The 20175-nt window shown below is 43.3% G+C and overlaps 1 protein-coding gene across 1 annotated transcript in view; it reads right to left on the bottom strand.

The window, feature by feature from the left end:
- TFAP2D (transcription factor AP-2 delta) overlaps positions 1-18529 on the bottom strand; it is a 53706-nt gene extending 35177 nt beyond the window's left edge. The window contains exons 1-5 of the mRNA XM_025890707.2: positions 18491-18529; positions 16989-17486; positions 13380-13440; positions 3542-3707; positions 3246-3364 (exon numbers count right to left, since the gene is read on the bottom strand). Coding sequence (XP_025746492.1) covers positions 3246-3364; positions 3542-3707; positions 13380-13440; positions 16989-17486; positions 18491-18529 — 883 coding nt within the window. The remainder of the gene's footprint in view (positions 1-3245; positions 3365-3541; positions 3708-13379; positions 13441-16988; positions 17487-18490) is intronic.
- Between the last annotated feature and the right edge of the window lie 1646 nt (positions 18530-20175).

Raw genomic sequence — 20175 nt, 5'->3', positions numbered from 1 at the left:
GGAGAGAGGGGGTGGAGGGACAGGTGAAATAGGTGATGGGGATTAAGGAGTGCACTTGTTGTGATGAGCACCACGTGATGTATGGAATGATTGAATCACTATATTGTACACCTGAAACTAATATTATACTGTATCTTAACTAACTGGAATTAAAATAAAAACTTTAAAGAAAGAGAGCCATTTAAGAGAAGCTAAATTACTAGTACTGGTATTCAAAGATACATATGGGTTATTGCAGAAAATCTAGGAGGTAAAGGGGAGATAGCAATAAAAATGGTAAGAAAAATACTATTCCTTCCCATAAGACCACAGATTTATAAGAAAGTTGATGAATCATTTTTGATGACTAGGAATCTAGTTTTAGAATTTCTGAAAAAACTAATCTGAAATGTTGCTGACTCTTACAAAATATGTTTGATAAAAGAAGAAAAGTATCATCCAAAGACATGGTCAACTCAAAGTCTTACCAACACCAACTGGTAAGTATGGGGAAGTTTTAATTTACCACTTAAAACTATACAAGCAAAACAAACCTGAAAGAACTGAATCAGTTCAAAAAGGATCAAGATTCCAAAAGTACTGAAGAAAAGCATTAACTATGTCAGTTTTCCAGGGGCTTGATAAATCAGAATTGAGTCACCATTATTTTGTATACAACCAACATCATCTACAGGATTCCAAAGACTATGAGCCTAATGCAGAAGATGGCATCTTGCCGGCTGGAAAAGAGTCATGAGCTGTCATCACCAACGCAACCAAAATGTAGGAATAAAAATATATAGGAGAGTCCTTAACAATAAAACTGCTCTTCTTGTCAGCCAGGGATAAAATAAAGCCTATTTTAATTTAGATGGAATGTCCTTGTTCTTCAAGTAGTAGGTTCTCTTCATGTCCGAAGACAACTTCTAGTTTTTTAAACTGTGGGTCATGACTCAGTGTGAGTCTTGAAATGAATTTAGTAGGTTTATCATCAGCATTTAAAAAGAACACAAAAATATGGAATAGAATAAAAATCAGAGAATATACACATGGTAATAAAACTTTTAAGTGGGTGAGAGAGACAGACAGAGACAGAGGGAGAGAGAAAGTGTACACGTGCATTTGAGGGTTATAATATGTGGGGAGTTAAGGGATGCAAAAGGTCCCTTTGCCTCTAAATGTCTTTTTCTCAGTTCCATCACAGTGTCTGAAATTAAAGAAGATGTATTTCTCTACATCATGAAGATTTGGGGGATTTCAAAAGCATCCAATTAAAGTATCTGGAAAGAATTAAATCTTAGGTTCCATCCGCCAAGGCCGATGTAACTCCTCCATGAACACAAGCCAAATGAATAGAACACAGTTAGATACTTCTGTGGTAGGAGATATGTTGAAGAGTAGATGGCAGGACCACAAAGATCACCATAGGAGTTCACATATTTAACTTTCACCTCTTCTATTAGCACAGAATAATTTAGTTGATGATTCCCACACAGGATAACTTAGTGCTTGGCTACCATAAAAATCAGTAAGAAGATTTGTGAATATACCCTTTTATGTAGGCTCTTCAGCTTCTATTGGCCAATATTTCATGGACACCACAGAAAACAGTGTTTCTTAGGGCCTTTAATTTTCACACCAGTTACAGATTTCCTGAGAATTCACAGTCAGTCCATCCTAGGAAGTGAAAAGGATCTCAAGAAATATTTAGACCAATGATCCTTAAACCTCATTATACATCAGAATCACTGGGGATGTTGAAAAAAGTATAGATGCCTGGGTCATACCACCCCCAGAAATTTGAGTTTCGATTGGTTTAGGGAAGGGGCCCAGGCATTTTTAAATAAACCTCCTGAGTTGATTCTCCTGCAGAGTTGGGTGTAAGAGCCAGTCAAGTCTTACCACCCATATGATTCTTAAATCCACCTCATTATATACTGAATAAGTGTTTTGTTCTATTGTTCAATAGTTATAATTATCTTCTTACTTAAATTGAGCAGGAATCTGTCTCCCTTTAGAATCAACCCCATGTGTCATTTTTTTCTACCTTGTCCTTCCCCCAGTACCCCCAATCAATATGAATGGATGACAGGTCAACTTCCTCTACCATCTGTCAGTTCTCAGTATCAGTACACACAGGCAAACACATCACAAGACATAGAACATGGTAACAGAAACACTTATTAGACGTTGGTGGTCAGTAATATTATTGTTGTTATCACTGTTACAATTAGGGAACAAAGCAAAGCAAAGCAAACTATTAATAGCAAAATCACCAAAGCAATTTTGCCCAGACCAATGTCCAGAACACACTACTTCACAAAGTTGTACAGTAAATAGTATGAATTGATAAGCTGGATAAAGGCAAGATGTTTGTTTTTGTGTTTCCCTTGCTTTTCACTTCCTATAGTTAGTGCCTTATAGACAAGAGAGTAACCAATGCAAGAAAAGTGCCACAGGTGTGTTCAGGTGAGTTTTGGTAAAAAGGTCCCTTTGTTCAGATTTAAAACAATAGCATTCTGGGTTCTAAAAGAACTCTCCTTTGGCATTCAAAAGCTCCCCCACAAAGTGAAAAATAAGTCTCCAATAATACCTCTTCTTAAAAGAAGTTTGAATAAGATTATGTAGTTTAGTCCTTACAGAAGAAACAAAAAGGAAAAGGTGAGTTGGGAAAAAAATAACTTCTGGGAATATATTTTTACCTCTGTCTCTATACCACTGATAAACCTTAACCCTTCTTTGACTAGCTTATCCTCTCAGAAAGCCATGGAACATCACTGTACTTTAAGAGATACATACTAGGATTAACACGTTATGCTCTCAGGCGTGGTATCATGGCTAGACCCCTGTGAACCCTATATAAAGGGAGATTATTTATCCTATAGATCATGTTGCACTGAATAATGAGTTAAGCTAGATTTATCTGAACTCTAAAATAAACAATCATGAAAATGACAATAGCACAGTCAGTTTTCTTGTTGCTGTTATTTAGGAAATACTGGTTGAAGTACTTAAATCTTGCACTGTCTTCTTCTGTGTTATTGCCAAGATTAGTATATTAAATGACATTTTATGAATTATCTAAACCTGATGTTGTCTAATGTCATCATTTTTATTATGATTAATTGGGAAATGCACCTGTAACTGTTGACTGTCTTGCTTAATACCATAGACAAAAATGAAACAGCATAATCTATCAAGCCTGAGGTCCAAAGAACCGCTAACCTAACCTTGTATCATTACTTCGCAGAGCTGAAAAATCGTACCTTCAACTAAGGAAGTAAGGAGCGTGACATTGGCTGCTTTCCGTCTCCCTGCTGGCAAATTCAGGCCAAGCCGATCCAGTTTCTCTCTCAGGCAGCGACCCCCATTCTTGGATTTCGCTCTGTCCCAAAACAAAAGAAAAGCTAGGTTTTGAAAATTCACATCCTGAGGGAAATGACAAGAAGACCTGACCAGACGGGGAATTCAGTGTGAGAGAGAAGGCTTCAGGGCTGAGGGTGGAGGAGTATGGTATCAGTAGAGTTGGAAGGCACGACATGCCAGAAGACAATTGTCTTACCTTCTCAAAATGCCTCCCAAGAGTGAAGCGTTGAGGCATTCAGGTGGTGAGAGGCGCCTCTTCACCTCAGCAATCGTCACCTTGTATTTGGAAGTTGAACTGAGAAGGGACAAACGGCCAGGGACAGAGCAAAACAAGTCTGTGGGGTTGACCACACAAGTACCACCTTGGGGGAGGGGGAAATATATTACATATTAGTGACAGTGAGAGAAGATAATTGCATGAAAGACAGTTAACATCAAGGCACTATTTGGGGTTTGGGAATACACAGCAACAAATGTTCTCATATATACATCACCTGGATCATCTCAGAAAGCTGCTCTGAAGACATCCTTTCAAATAACAATACAGGTTATAGCTTTCAAATATCATATAGAACATGTTTGTGGGGGTACAATTTTTTAATTTAAGCAAAAATTATCATCCTACATAGAGCTGGCTGGCCCATCAGTGCTAATTTTGACATCATACACACCAAAAAACACTTCAATTAATTAAAAACCCCAAACTCCACCAGTTACCCCCACAGAGGGTATGTATTATTTTTCCATGGCTCTGTATATGTGTATGCATGTATGTGCAGTAGACACAATGGATGTATTTTATCCATGACTTAGTATATAGACAAAAGTTTTGAAAACTCTTTTCCAAATTGTTTGAAAACTGCCATCTCTTTTCCCTCATCCACCTCCCAACTATAAGTACTGGAATCACTCAGTTCCCAGGTACCACCAAAAATAATCTACCCATTGTCATAAACTTTCAACCCATGTGGGTGGATGATAGGTCACATCTCTCTACCACATGTCAGCTCTCAGGATTGGCACACACAGTCAAATATAGCACAAGACTAGAACATAGTAAGAGTCACATTGTGTTAGTGGCCAATAATATTATTGTTTGGGTTGTTGTTATCATTATTACTATTAGGGAACAAAGCAAAGATAACTGCTAATAGCAAAATCACCAAAGCAATTTTGCCATGCTGAGGCTCCTGAAGCAGAAGCCTTTGGTCTCCAAGCTCCAGAAAGCCCATTGAGCTTTGCTCTTCTCCAGGACAACAGAGTACATTCCCTAAACTCAGGCACCTGAAGTAGACTTGTGATGATGATAATCACTGCGGAGAGTTTCCTGCTGCCCAATCCTCCCATACTGCAAAAATCCTGAGCCAATGTCCATACTGCTAACATGGTGGCTACACAGCCCTGGCATTCAAGGCTTCCTCCACATGCATTGAGTAATCTGAGGGCAGAGCTTATGGGGTTCACTGGCAGGTTCAAATTCAAGGCTTGCTTTCCTGAGCATACATCTAATTTCTTCAACTATGGGAGATCTTAAGACTCCTCTCCATAAAAGGTCTTCTATGAGAGAAAAGAGAGAAAAGTAGGTGGAAGAAGAAAAACAATCAGGAGAGTGTTGTCCAAGATCTTTTTACTCAAAGGGTTGTCCTCAACTGGCAACACTGGCATCTCCTGAGAGCTTGTCAGAAATGTGGGATCTCAGGCTCAACTCCAGACCTTCTGAATCAGAATCTACATTTGAACAAGATCCCCAGGTGGTTCATGAATATTAAAGTTTGAGAAGCCCTGGTCTAGGACTCACCACTTGCCTTCCACATAGATCCTCCCCTCCTTTACTAAGTGCTCAGGGAGAATGTTGTGTTGCTGACATCTCTGGCATTCAGATTTGGGTGTGTTCTCTGAGCACAGTGGCTAAGGAACCTGGGAGGATGTTTAAAAAGGTGAAGAGGTCCTGGACCTGGGTGGAGAGAACAGGTTAACTTTTCCCTACTCTTAAAGTGTTTCTACTCCTGTACTACCTGGAAGTCATCCAAGTTTCTTGGAGTCATCCAAGTTTCCCCTGAAAGTACTGGGACCAATGTCTTTCTCCTTAAGCATTCTGAGGCTGGTGATCACCCTGAATGACCCCCCAAAACAGAAGAGAGGATGTTGATATCATTAGAGTAACTAGCCCTCTTTAGGCTAGAAGATGAGTCCTGTACACTTGTCTAAGTTCTCAATGTTAATGTCTGGAAACTGGCCCTCAGTCTGAAATCTGAGAGGTCACAATCTCAACTGTCAAATCGAAATCCTTTTCCTGGCATTAAATTTGCGGTCAACATAGTGGAAAACCATGCAAATGTCTGCCTCAGAGCCCCAAATACAAATTCACCTGCACTTCCCCACTTTGCATTTTCATAGAGAATTTTAAAACTAATCATCATCATCATCATCATCATCATCATCATCATCATCATAGTTATCCCAGATTTGGGGGCCTGGAACTATCATTATCCATTCATTAATGTTCTCCCTTTATACCTACAGACACAAAATCCATTTTACAAATAAGCTCTTAAGTGACTTCTCAAAAATTGAGATGAATAGGATATCAATGAACCTGGTTTTTAGCATCATTTTGTCAGAATCAGGACCCTAATAACTTTAGGACTTAGGTCATTGTGGGGTCATCTGAAGCAAAAATATTAAAGAATCATAATATCTATCTTCAAAATTCACAGAGCCCTCTTCCGAAAATGGGCCTCCACCCATGCTCATGGAATCATAAGCAAATTTACATTCTTACATAAATCCTCTTCTCTTGTACAATAGCCAACATGCAACTGAGGACACAAGGAATCTCACCCAATGGGTCTCAAATAAATTATGAGAGAAGAATGTTTGTGCATGTGTTACTTTCCCAGCAAGCCAAGGGAAAAAAGGACACAGCTTTAGACCTTTCCTATATTATATACAGTGGGTCAGAAACCTAATTTAGGGAGACACAAAAGATTATAAAAGATTTTTGTTAAAAAGAAAGGAGTTAAATCAGGCTTTCTCCAATTGGAAAATTGCCCCCTTTTGGCAAAGTGAACCCCATGTGGTGAAGCCAGCTGCTCCCAGGGAAGTCACTGGATCTGCTACCCAGCCAGGTGCTAACTCCCTGGGCTCTGGGTCTTTCTCTCCTGCATCCAGGTGAGGCTTCTGGCTTATGCTCAAATAAGCATTTATTAGGTAAGTTACACAGGCCGCATATTAAGAGTATGCTTTATGCACGCACAAACTGCCTGGAGGATTTATTTTGTATTCAGGATTAGCCATCAGCTCTAGAGTCTTTTATTTTTTATGTCACAGCATCTTTAAAGGGAATTTCTATTGCTTTGATAGTTGGCATTGCTGCAGCCTTGGGGAACTCTCTCGTCCTGGCTAAAGATTTGGCAACTTGTAGAGTTTACAGCGGCATGGGGAACCTGATCTCTTTCTTCCCAGTGGTTTATTTTTGGGGGAGGAAAAAAGGAGTAATAGGTCAACATAACCAGATTTTTTGTATTTACAATCAAGGTCCAAGGACGTGGGACTTCTTTAAGGGGATCCAGACCACAGAGAGCAATGATGAGATTTCAAAGGAAAGCCATGAGAGTCCACCATGCCAAGGCATTTACAGTATTCATCCCCAGTGTTACCAGCTGAAGTTCTTCATGGTGCTTGTGTTGCATGTGGGCTCTTACTGAAATTATGTAGCATTCATTCTAGATCCAGCACTCCAGTTAAAGGTGTTTCTGGTGCCAGAACCAGGCTACTCATGCAGAACTTCTCTAGAGTACATCTCTTTTCCATTCATAGTGCACTGAAGTAATACTTCTATGGAGGGCACTATTTTCAAAATTGAAATTTGGAGATGGGGCTTCCCATTTCCAGTGATGCTCAAGCTCAGATCTGTAGCTCTAGAAACAGCATAAGAAATCGGGGTCTATTTACTTAAGGTCACTTGTCTAGAACATGACTATCATAAAAGGGATAACTTTGCCATAGCTACAGGGAAAAGTCAGCCAAAGAAAATGTGCAGGGAACAAAACTAGGCATGAAACACACGCAAATCCTTCAGCTGCCAGACCTTGTTAGATCCCATGAAGCCAAAGAGAAACGGGGTCGAGCTGTGCCCTTCCTGGTGTGGCTGGAGACATCTGGCCCCATGTTGGCAGGCACAGCGTGGGGGAGTGGAAAAAGTACTGGGCTGCAAGTAAGAGGTTGGCCAACTAGCGACGCATAGGACCTTTGATGAGTAACTGGGCCTTGGTCTCTCCATCTGAAAAATGGGGATGCTCACGCCTGCTCAACTTATTTCCCCAACTCCGGAGGTGCAACGGGAAATGGACGCCCACGTGCTCAGCAACCTGAGTAAAGCCCGCCCAACTCCACCACTGTGTTGGGCAACTACCACCGCCCAGGGGTGCGAGCTGTGGAGCGCCACAATGTCCCCACCCACCTTTTGCGAGGCTACGGGATAGAAAGACAAGCGCCAACGCCTGAGTGCGCTTTTCCTCTTCTTATACAGGCAATTAGGGCAGAGAAAACACTCGCGATCGTCTCCAAAGGGCTGTGGCTCTCCTGGCGTCCCCAAAGCTGCCTCTAAGCCACGCGCCCACTCTGGGTGCCTTCCTCTCTAAGAACTGGGCGGGTGATGGCTAGAGGCCCTGCGCGCTCTCCGGGTGCGATCAATACTTCCTGGCTGGCTTCCGGGCGCGGGGCCCTTGCGCGCAGCCTCTCCGAAGCCGCAGCGCCGCCCCACTCCCCGCCGCTTCGGTGTTGACATAATTAGACCCAATCTTGAGAGCAAAATAAATGTTCTGTTCGCCTTACAGCCAAACAGATGTTTACAATTCAAATGAAAGAAATACAAACGGCAGGGATTTTTTTTTCTCCCCTTCTTCATCTCCAGTGATCGCTCGTTTTTTCTGACACATTAAAAATGTGTAAGCTATTATAGGAGTTTCCTGTCCCTGTTTGTTCTGCGGGTGCATTTCTGTGAGGTGCGCGTGGAAGCTGGGTGGGATAGGATCGTTCTCGGCTGCTTGCTCTCTAGCCCCTCGCCCTTCTCCATCCCAAACCCCTCGGGTAATCCCCTCTTTGCTCCTCCTCCCCCCAAGCAGGTATTAACTGTAATCAAACAGCAAAGGGATAGTGGTTTAATTGCAATCAAATAGGCCTCAAATGATGCATCAGCCTCTAACTGCGCTGTTTGAGGGGAGGATATACCCTTACAGGTATAAGTGGATTACCAGGTTTGAACACGCTCCTCCGTGTGCAGATTCCAAGCAGAACAAAAGAAAGGGAGGTCTTCACGGAGAGACACTGGTTTAATGTGGCGGTGGGTGTGTAATTGTGAGTGTGTGTGCATGTGTACATGTGTGTGTGTGTTTGTGTGAATTAATCCCCATTTCTCAATGCAGGGAGTGCTTTAGTTTTTGGTTATTTTCAGAGCGATAAAGAAATTAAGAGAGAAGGCAGTAGGCTACGGAAAAGGAGCTCCCCTCCCCTGCAAAAAAAAAAAAAAATTTTTTTTAGGAAGCCATGTTTATCGATACTTTGGTATATGAATTTTAGTCTTCATATAAAGGAGCTTGAATTCCGAATCTGCAGCATGTGTATTTGGGGACTATAAGAGGCGGGAGAGGTGTGTTTCTGGCTGTATTTTCCAAAATGCATGAACTATAGAGATGAGTTTTGACGATTCTAGTAAAGAGAGATTCTGGGGGCTCTGACAAAAGTAGAGGAAGAAGGCTTCCCACACCACTCCCATCTTACTCCTTCTGGAAGCCGCTGAAAGAGCCAGAGGCTCTTCCTAACTCGAGTTCCAAAGCTCAGGGCCCTCGCAAAACTGAAAAAGCAGAAGCAGCTCATCCTCCTGCCCAAGCAGCCGGTGGGCAGCCAGCTGTGGGGGCTGTAGTAGGGAAGAGCGGTCAGGTCCATCCACCCGGTTATTGGCAGACTGGGCGATTGATGCTAAACTCCATTTCACAGAAGCATTTTTAAAAAAATTAAATCAGATCTGACAATGTTTGTTCCGTAGCGTAAATGCCTCCTCCTTGGCGTGCCAGTCACCTCTAAGCGATCTGACAAACTCCAGCTCTCTTAAAACGTGCAGAGTTCAGATCATATTAATTCCCCCAAAATGTTTTGATTCAAAGTAGTTTGTATTTTGTGTAGCCACGGGCAATCCGGAAAGCGCTCCTGCCTGCCCGTGGCCGGGTCGCTCCCTCTCCACTTGGCCCAGAGGCTATGGCGGTATTTAAGCGTCTGAAATTAGCCTGGGGCTGCAAGGCAGAGTGATCACAAAGCGAAACAAGGGCGCTTCCCCTCTTCACTTTTTTCATTTCTTTCTTTCTTCCCTTTTTTTTTTTTTTTTTTTGAGTTTGCCATTCCGATTTCTCAAAAAAGACCAGGGCCAAAATGTCACTTCCCACCCAAATAAGGAAAAGCTGGGTCTTCTTATCTCATCTCCATCCTCGTCTGAAGGCCACAGCCCCCTACCCAATTGAACCCCTACCCCTACCATTCCAATCTGGATCCATTCATTATTAGCATCATCATAATCGTCATCAACATTGTTCTCCTACTATTAAATTCTCAGGGAGAGAAATGAAAGGGACCAGCGCCTGACAAAGGGGAGGGGGCCATGAGGGAGCCTCAGAAGATTTATGGGGAAAAGAAGAGCGGGTTTTCCTTTCTTTTTTTAATGATTAAAAACACAGATGACTCCTGTAAATAGAAGCCTCATTTCTTCAAGAGACGCCTTTTGAAAGCCAGTATCTGAATATTCAACGAAGGCAAAGCTCCACTCTGTATGTACAACATTAATATGATCTCTGCAGAATTTGCTACTCAGAAATATTAACATATCAAAGCCGAAGCCGGAGGCGAGAGAAGCTATCGATACGCGAGCACAGGGTAAAGTAAAGATTATTGGTTCTGATGGTTGGAGTGGCGGAGCTGCGGGCAAAATCGCACACACCATTAAGCGAGAGTGAGCGCGCAGAGTGAGCGCGCGGGAGCTGCACCTCCGAGGCGGTGGCAAATATTTTATCTGGGCGGTAATTACCTTGCCGCTGCCCCTCTTCCGCGCTTTCTTTGGCTACACGGCCTTCATTATAAGCAAAAACAATGTAACTGCCACTTACCGAAATGAGTCAGAGAAATGGTATTTTGTTCTTTGCAAATAGAAATGGCCAAATTTAAAGAACTGAACGCCTTCCCCAACACCCCCCAAACACACACACACACACACACACACACACACACACACACACACACCCTGCAAACCAGGACAGCCTCTCCCTGGTGAATTCATATGGGGCACGTAGGGATCTTTCTTCTAGAAGAGCACTCAGGAGTCTTTGGAAGTGAAATCTGTTTTGTTCCTCCCACAGTAAATTCTGGAAATCATTAGAAACGTAAGTTTATCAGAGAACTTAGCAAGGGAGGAAAAATGGCAAAAAAGTTGTGCTTTTCAAGAAATCATGTTTCCTGTGGAGAGTGGCCTGTAAACATGGATTAGAAGAGAAACAGACATTCCTATCTAAACAAAACCATTGCACAATATGGCGATATGGCAGAGTGCTTGACTTAGTGCCCTCCTGGTTTTTGATGAACAAAGGTGACATGAGCTATTTATATTAAGAATCCAGTGCACTACCATGACAAGAGAGAGAAAGGGCTTCCTTAGCCCTTCTTCAAAAACAGGGAGTCCTGAGATGAGGGGCTGGGAGTCCTGAGATGAGGGGCTGGCAGTCCTGAGATGAGGCATTGGGCAGACTCTAGCAAGATGTACAAAACCTTTTAAGCAAGACTTCCTTGCTTTCCATTTGTAAATTGTCATGAACATTGATTGTTTCAGAGTAACAGACATGCACTTGGTCTCCCGGGCTCAACCAAGTTAATTGGCCTTTCTCTAAGACATGTGGAAATGGAATAAACTCAGCAGCTAAATTCTGAATTCCTTCGCAGGGGGTGGCAGGGGTGGGGGAGGGGAGGACTGGGATTTAGTCAAACAATACAGATAGAAGCCCCAAGTTACCACCCCTTTCTCTTTGGAGCTATGCTGTTTTCCTACAAGATCAATATTTGGTTTAAAAATCACAGGCTCCACGCTGATTTTCAGGTGAAACGAAGTGAACCAAATTCTACAAGAACAATAAAACATCACCTAAGGAAGACCATTTCTGTGGCTCTCAGAGGACAGGACCGCTGTTCCCATTTTGTAGTTACCCAAGAGCGTAGGCCTTCTTGGGGGAATGCTGAGAGGGGGTCCCCTAAATCTCTCTCCAAAAACTTCAACTGATTACACAGCCACCTCCCTGTCAGCTCCCGCCCTCGGTCTCAAATAATTCCTACCCTCTGCCAGCTACTGTAAGATCTGATGCAATTTCCAAGCTTTTGAGAAGGTGATCTTGGAGCAAGTGAGGAGCTGAACGCGTCGACCGCAGCAGCGCCAGTCGCGCTCTGGGAGGAGCCGGCTCTGGGCGCTAATTAGTGGCGCTGTCCTTCAGCACCACCGACATCTCCGTGCGCCCTGAGTACTCAGCCTCACCTTTAGCGTGACCGCCCCAACAGACCCGATCACACCTGACCCCTCTTTCACCATGCATTTTAACCCATCCCTTCAACAGTATGTGTATTTTATTTCAATTTTCACTAGTCTTGGGCCTATTTCATGTCACTTCAACATGGCTGAATATTAGCTTGGCTGACAAGCCTAATATTACTCATTTAAAAAAATCCTTATGGAGCAACACTAATTTTTTTTTGAAAAAATAGTTTCAAATCTCCGTGGAGCCGAATAGCTATTTTACATTTAGTGGAAGTTCCAAGTATCCACTATGACAATCGTCAGGTTCCAAATGAGAGGCAAGCTTTCTTTTCTTTACTCCTCAATTTAAATGGAATTTCACATTGAACACTGGGTTGTAAAACCTGAAGTTTAAACATGAAAGAATCCATTGCTTTCTTTGGAAAAGCACTGGAATCTTTCAACAAGCTTTGAAAAGGATGGACAGGGACTGAAGGACATTTATTTGGTTCCATCAGAAGTGACTCAGTCTTTAGTCATTCAGTTACTGAAGACAACTGCGGCCCTCAAGCTGGAATTAGTCCTGGTGAATAGGCTACATCTTATTAATTCGTATGAAGTTGGGATAACAGCTGGTCCCCTTGCCTGTGTGCTCCTCGGGTTACTCAGCTTTGCTAGGAAAATAAGCTTCAGAGGCTCTGGGTACAGTTAACCGGGGAAGCTAGCAAAATCTGCACCGCCTTGAGGCCCTTAAAATGTCATAGTTCAAAACCTTTTGTCAAAATGGAACATCTGAGATGCAGCCCCCTTCAGTGTCTGAGCCAAAATCAACAGCTCTCGACTCTTGCCTTCCCCCCACCTTCCAATTCCATGGGTAACACTGGATTCAGATGTTTTCCTCAACAGATGGGAACAAGAAAGCTTTATCCGGTACAGTTAACACCACCTCCTCCTCCCACCTCCCTTAAAGAAAGAAATGTTCTGGACACTTAGAAAAATAAGGGCAGCTACAATATTGGTGTTTCATTAGCCTTCCCTGAAGCCTCAACGAATCTAGCCTTTCATAGAATCCTTCAAAGCCTCAAGCTAACACCATCACCTCAATCACCCAGGCTGTGGCTGGCACATTCAGGGCTAAAAGGGACCAGAAATTCTGCTTGAGGATGTGGTGATGGGGAAAGGAGGTGTGACACAAATTACTTTTAGTGTAATTTTCTTTCTTTTCTTTTTCCTTTTTCTCCCCCCCCAACTTTTATTCTGTCACTATTCCATGAAGAACAGCAAATGTCTTCTATCATAGTTCTTTGGGGCACAGGTTGGGTTCAAGCCTCAATGAAGGAAAGGAGTATGCCTGTGTAGGACAAAAGTAATTAACCAAGAGTCATTGTTTTCTTAATCATCAGACAAGGAATCTGATGCTTAAAACACCACCACATCTTCAAAACAAAGTATCAAGTGAGAGAAGAATGTTTTGTTTTAATATGTCACTTACCTCTTCTTATCACTCCACCTTGACCATTGAGAACAAGCCCACACTGGGCTTCCACGGAGCCCTTAATAAAAGAAACATAAATAAAAGCACTCAAATAGATTCTAATAGGTATGACATTAGTTAAGTCTTTCAATCTGCCCCACTCCTGAACCCCATATCCCCGTGGTAGACATTTAAAAGCAACCATTGAGCTGGAGCAAGTTTGGCAGCACACATGATTTTAAGGGAAAAAAGTGCCAGAAAAACCACAATCTAAAAGTTGTATAAATCGTAAGGTATGCATTTTGCAGCACCATACAATATTACACTTCAAAGCACCTGAGTGCCTTTCATCTTGGCATAAGGGAATGAGAAGCCCTTTGAGTCCCCATCAAGACACATAGCATATATACAGACAGTCTCCACGGCACTTTCTGCGTGGAGCAAATTACACTAAAAGTGTCAAGTCTGGCACTGTGGGTTTCTGGGGAGCTCAGAGGAGCCATTACAAGTGCAGCCTTCAAGATATCTGATGTTGGTTCTGCTTTACCACAGAAGTAGGAGTATCCTACCCAAAATATGCCTTAGAGAGGAAACACCTTCAGGTTCACTCACTGTAGATCTTCATGCTCCTAATGGATTGAAGGATCATTTGAGCTGGGAAGAAGGAAAGGGTTTGCTGATTTTTGATTAAGAAAAATAAAAATTTCTCTCTCTGTCTTTTTTTTCCCCTGAGTTGAAATGTGTTAAAGGCTCATTTTCCTTTACAAACAAACGAGGTATTGGACATGAAAGAGGCCTTGAAGGGTGTTAACCTACCCAACAGCCCGTGAAGAGTTAAGTAAATGCGGAGAGAGTCGGTGCATAATAAAAACCCACTTTACAAAACAACCTTTACAGCCCTGGCTCCCTCTTGCTTACCCATTTTCACCATATTGAGGCAGGCCTGTAAGACCCCCCTTTTCAACCTACTCACGAGCTCTTTCTTATTTTAAATGTTCTGCCTTAAAGTGATTATCAAATCAATATGAAAAAAAAAACTTGCAGTCTGAGCATAAATTAAAGCGGTGATGGGAAAAGGTGTGACAGTTTCCTTTGTTGGCCATAGCAAATCTTTTTAGGGGACTCAAAGATGGAACTGAAGCCACAAGACTGTTTGCATCTGTTAGGCAGACTTAGACCGCCCTGCAAACCATTGGACTTTCACTTAAAATTCTGTGCAGGGAAAAGTATATTTACATTTGTTGCATTTGAAATGAGGCATATGCTGATGAATGTTTTAAAAAGGAAGAAATAAAAGGAGAGAGACGGGTTTCTCCCACACATCCCCTCCCTATTTCTCTTTTTAAAAGTAGCTATTACTTTTTTCTCTTTCTTTTTCATTCTGCCAACTAAGTCCAGGAGGAGTGCAAGAAAATAACTTGCCAGATTTACAACTTGGCTTCATATACATATATATATATATATATGAAGTGTATCTATATATACACACACAATGATATGTACATATATAGATATGTCTCTAGACATAGATACACAAATATATCACATATCATGCTCCTCAATTTCTTCTAGGATCTTGGAGTGTTTCTCTCGGTATGAATATTCCCTCAGTATGAGCAATAAGCTAAAAAAAATACTATAAATATAAAAAAAAACATAGACTGAAAAAGAAGGTCTCAAAATATCTGAAATGTAGAAGGTAAAGGGTCTCAAAGTTCTCCAAGGGAGCGAACCACTCTCCCTCCCATTCTCTGGTGCACTGTTAAGATGTTTATTTTCTTAGAAGAAATGAATCTTGGTCTCTACACTTAACAAACTTTTCCCCCTCATAAGTAAAACATGTTGTTTGGTCGGATGACATTGCATAAATGACCAGTTGAATGGCACTAAGTCGAAAATTGGATAAACTACGGTGTTCTTTTGCACGGGATTCGCTCTTTGTCTGGTGCTTGCAAATGTTCTAATCCCCTCTTTTGAAAAATGCCCGGCTTTGTGCCTAGCACAGAAAAAAAATTTGTACAGATACAAAAAAATCAGCAGCAGACGTGGCTATTAAAAGGAGTAAATAGGTTTTAGTTGAGCTAAGCATTGAATGGCAGATTTTTTCCCCCTTGAGACATAAGGGGATCCTTGTGAAAAATGGAAAAATATTCTGAGCGTATAAAATTATTTTGTGAATATAAATGTAGAAAGTCAAGGTTTATGGAGCCAAATCTTTTTTCTTGTGTGCCGGTCTTGCACCCACGGCTCTTTGTTGGGACTGGAAGGGCTTTCACTTTAATTTAAAAATAATCCCTTGCTCAGAGGTAAATGAGGGGCAAAGATTTTCTGTGCGCAACAAGGGATCTCTTACGTCTCCAACTTGTGCTCTTGGAGTATCTTCCCTTTCGTTATGGAGGCTGTGGAGAGGGTAGCCAGCTTTGTGCGGACTGAAAAAGTAGGGACTCAGCTACGGTTGCCCTTTCAGCCAAAAGAAGCTACAAATTCATGTCTTTTGAGTTCTTTTTTGGATATTTGTGGGTTTATTTGTTTGAAATGTGGCTGTGACAATATGTCTGCAAAATTATAAATTCTATTGTTGGCAAAGAATGTGCAAAAATACATTAAGAAAGAAAGTAGGAGAGCGATCCTCTGATTGATGGCCTCCATAGTATCTGGATTCCTTCCTTCCTTCCTTCCTTCCTTCCTTCCTCTCTCTTTTTGCTCTCTCCCTCATCCCTCCTTTCCTTTTCTCCTTTTTCCTCCCTTCTTATTTCTTTCCCCTTTCCCCTTCCTTTATTTCTTCATTTCCTTCTTTTAAAGAAGTTGCATCCTGTGTAAAAGTTAATAACCCAGTGAGAAAAATAAAGTTGTGAATTACCCAACTGGGTGGTGGGATTGGGTGCTCCTTAGAATTAGGCTCAACTCCGCAACCTGGTGAAGTGCATTGTGCAGATTCTTTGATTGGTGTAAATTTTTGAGACTTTCATTTGCGATTCTTTACTATCCACAGCAATCTAGTATATTCGGGGAAACTTTTGCTAGAGCTCAACAAAGTCACAGAACAAACCAGCCCCCCAATTCTTAGTACGTTTCCACAAGCTCAGTCTGGGACAAACACCTGGGACGGGCCGGTAGACCCAGTAAAACGCAGAGACTGAGGGTGCGATTGGTCATCATCTTATCGGGTCTTACTCTGAGTCCAGTTGGCTCAACCCAGCCTCCATGATCTCCTCCACCCCATCCCTTCAGGGACAGAAATGAGGATTCACAACCGACTTCTGTGCAGACCGACTGAAAGTGGGGCCCGCAGGTAGCCAGACTCCCCGGCGACCAGGTGAAATGCCTTGATCCAATGAGAGTGACAGAATGGCACACGCCTCCTCTAATTGTTTTGATAACGTTCCATAATAAGTGGTGTGTGTGTGTGTGTGTGTGTGTGTGTGTGAGAGAGAGAGAGAGAGAGAGAGAGAGAGAGAGAGAGACAGAGAGAGAGAGAGACAGAGAGACAGAGAAAGAGAGAGAGACAGAGACAGAGAAAGAGGAGAGGACAGTGAGGAGAGGAGGTTTACAGTTAGAGCTTTAACGGAGGGGTGGGGGAGGGCAAAGAGGGGAGGGCGCAGACAAATTCGCTGCATGCTTATTTACCTGCAAGTCGTCTGCTCCCGCGGCGGCCAGCCCCAGGCTGGGCCCTGGCAGGAGTCTTTGATCTGGGTGCATTCCATACTGAGAGCCATGGCTCATGAGGGACAGGTCGTGGCGGCGGTAGGCATCGAGGCAGCCCAGCTCCCGCCTCTGCTCGTCCAGGCAGGACGACTTGAGCGCCCGCGCATTGTGCAGGTTAATAAAGTCGGTGGGCTCCCCGTGGTGGATCTGCTGGTAGTACTGTTGCGAGTGGTGGAGCGAGTTCAGAGAGTAGGCGTCGGGGGTGACCGCCGGGTGGCTGTGCTGAAACTCGTAATGGAAGGACTGGTGGTGGAGCGGGGTGTACTGGTGGTTAGTGGAGAAGTAGGGGGACGCAAACTCGGTGCCGGTGGTGGAATAAGTTAAAGGAGAGGAGGAGGAATAGGCGACAGTGGAATTGGCTACGGACTCCAGACAGCCAAGCTGCATCAAACGGTAGCTGTTTGATCCGTCGTGACGTATCTGGAAGGAAGAGGGGGAAAAGGGAGAGCAGAAAAACTTGAGGTTTGTCATTTTGCAACCGAGGCGCCGCTCTCCCGGAGCCAGGAGCTTTCTCTGGCTCTCCAAGGAGGGCGAGCACGCAGGGCTGGGGCCGAGCCGCAGCCCCGGCTCAGCGCCTTTGCCAGAGAGCCTTTGCGAGCAGGCGAACTGGGGGTGGGCGGCCTCGTCCTCACAGTCGAGAGGGCGGAAAAAAAAATCCCCCACCCTATATAGGTGCGGGTGACACACCACACCACACACACACACACACACACACACACACACACACACACACACAGCCCCTGCCTAACTTGCACTGGGAGCTGGGCGCCGGGAGCCAGGTTTACGACCGACTCCGGGGCGGCTGGGAGCAGAACCAGAGTCCACACGCACAGAGCGCGGGCCGGCGTCTCGCCACCGCCACCAGGTCCCAACACGGGGATTCCGCGGTTGTCCATGCCGAGCTGCTCCTCCAGAGCTGCTCAAAATCATTATCCATATATTGACAAAATCCAGTCTGTGCAAATCGCTCAACTCGCTCATTTCCTGAACCATTTGAGGCAAGGAATCCGACCCCCCTTTCTGCTTCACTTTCCTAGAATAAGCCCATTCCGAAAGGGGTGCGTTGTTCCCCACCCCCCCTCGTCCACCTACCGCCCCCCATCAGTCTCTTTACTTTGCCTTTCTGGGTATCTTTTTCCCATCTCTATCTCTTTCTCCTCACCCCCTCCTCCCTTTCTTTATTATTAGGATTATGTTTTCCCCCTCATTATGGCAAATGTTTCTTAACGTGGCAGAGTTGCCCTTCCTGGCGACAGATGTCATAACGAACTTTCTCCCCTTTCCTTCCCTAACTTCCCCCGAAAGCCAGATTATAATTAAACGTAACGGTCCAATATAGATTAGAGACAGGGAGGGCTGCCGCCGCCGCCGCCGCCGCCACACACACGCGCGCTCAAAAAAAAAAAAAAAAAAAGTAATAATACCTCGGCATCGTGGACTAGTCCCGGAAAGGTAGTTGACATGTTGGGTTTCTCCGAAAGCTTACGATGCAATTTCCCCCTCCAAAAAAAGAATCGGGAAAAAAATCCAAACTTCTTGTATTTTCCAATTTTTTTTTAAGGAAAAAAAATGTTCTATAGATAGAGATCTAAATTGTAATGGCTTTGCCCGGATCAGATATCTCCTTGCCTCGTACCCACTTAAAAACCTGTAGGAACAAAATTTTCCCTCTGCACAAAAGCAGCTCCCTGGAACAGATTTTGTACTTGCTGAGTATTTCTTTGGCTGATGTCGTAGGTCCCTTGGTAATATAGAAGTTTTGAAAATTAAGCATCAGCACTGAGAACTGGGAGGACAATAGGCAGAAGAGATTTATCCCAGGAGACAAGGAATAAATATTGTATCTTCGCCTAATAAGGAACTGGAGGTTCTTTCAACATTTTTATCCATTTTTTCCAACCTTTATCATGCTTTTCTATACCTACTGAGGTGGGGACTCATCTCTACAGAGGGCATTTGCACACATTTTATTGTGAAGATAAAGATCCAGCCCCAATATGTGTATATTAGAGATAGAAATATATATTAATTAAAGCTCCCTTTTACATGAGTAAGTGTTCATTCTTATTGGTTCCACTCCCTAGATGCTGAAAGCTGCTTTTTCCAACAAGCACCCAAATCAATTTCACCCAGATTGGGGTGTCTGCTTTTGCCCAAGTGGAAACAATACTGCTCTTTCCATATTTACATCGAATTTGGGTTCTTTTCCCTTTTTTGAAAGGCAACACCCTGCGGTTGCTTACACTTTCAGCAGCTTTTAAAATAAACAGCCACGGTGGACAGCCCCAACTTTTCATCATAAAGAAATCGTGTAACTGGCAATATATTTAAGAAAAATACAAGAGAATAAAGATGTGTGACAAGATTCTACATTTAGGTAAAATATTGTCTTGCACTCTCCAACCCAGCCCATTTCCCCCTTCTTTTGTGTTTTCCTTCTTCCCTTTCTGAAACAGTGCTGGATGGGGGTGGAGGGGGTTGTAGACCATTTAGCAGTGACACCAGATATTTGAACACTATTACCCCAAAATAATCCTTAAATGTTTGAAAGTTATATTTTACAAAGAGAGGGCAGAAAGGAGGCAGTGCACACCTATCTCTGTCTCTTCGGTGGATTTCTCGACTTTCAAACAGTATTTGAGCTTTACTTCGTTCAAAATTCTGCTTCCTGCACCAAGTGTTCTAGCACCTGGAGCGGGTAGCGGTGGCTACATGCCCGCAATACTGAGGCTTTGCAAGGTCCACTCTCCAGCCCTGTCTATCTCGTAAGAACTGGCTGGCCCCACAGACTCATCTCAGAGATGGAAGGGGTAATTTAGTCTTAATTGCCATTTCATTTGGTTAGCTTTTAAGTGTTTAAGCTGAGAAGGTGTCTTAATAATAAGCCGCAGGCAAACAGGCATGTGGCTTTTTTTTTTTTTTTTTTTTTTAGGTCAGGGTTTGGGAGGGTTTATTAGGATCTGCTCATGCAGGCTAACTGGGGCTGTCACTCAGCACTCTTTGCTTTATATAAATGGACAAAGGCACACGACAAGAATTGAAATGCACTGTCTGAAATGGAGATCCGTGATGCTTCAGTCCTGCACAAGGGTCAGCAGCCAACACTTGC

Source organism: Callorhinus ursinus, unplaced genomic scaffold, assembly GCF_003265705.2.
Source record: "Callorhinus ursinus isolate GAN/ISIS: 27379988/994484 unplaced genomic scaffold, GSC_fseal_2.0 scaffold22, whole genome shotgun sequence".
NCBI lineage: Eukaryota > Metazoa > Chordata > Mammalia > Carnivora > Otariidae > Callorhinus > Callorhinus ursinus.
Note: the sequence above shows the minus strand (reverse complement) of the source record. Positions and strands in the feature narration are given on the sequence as shown.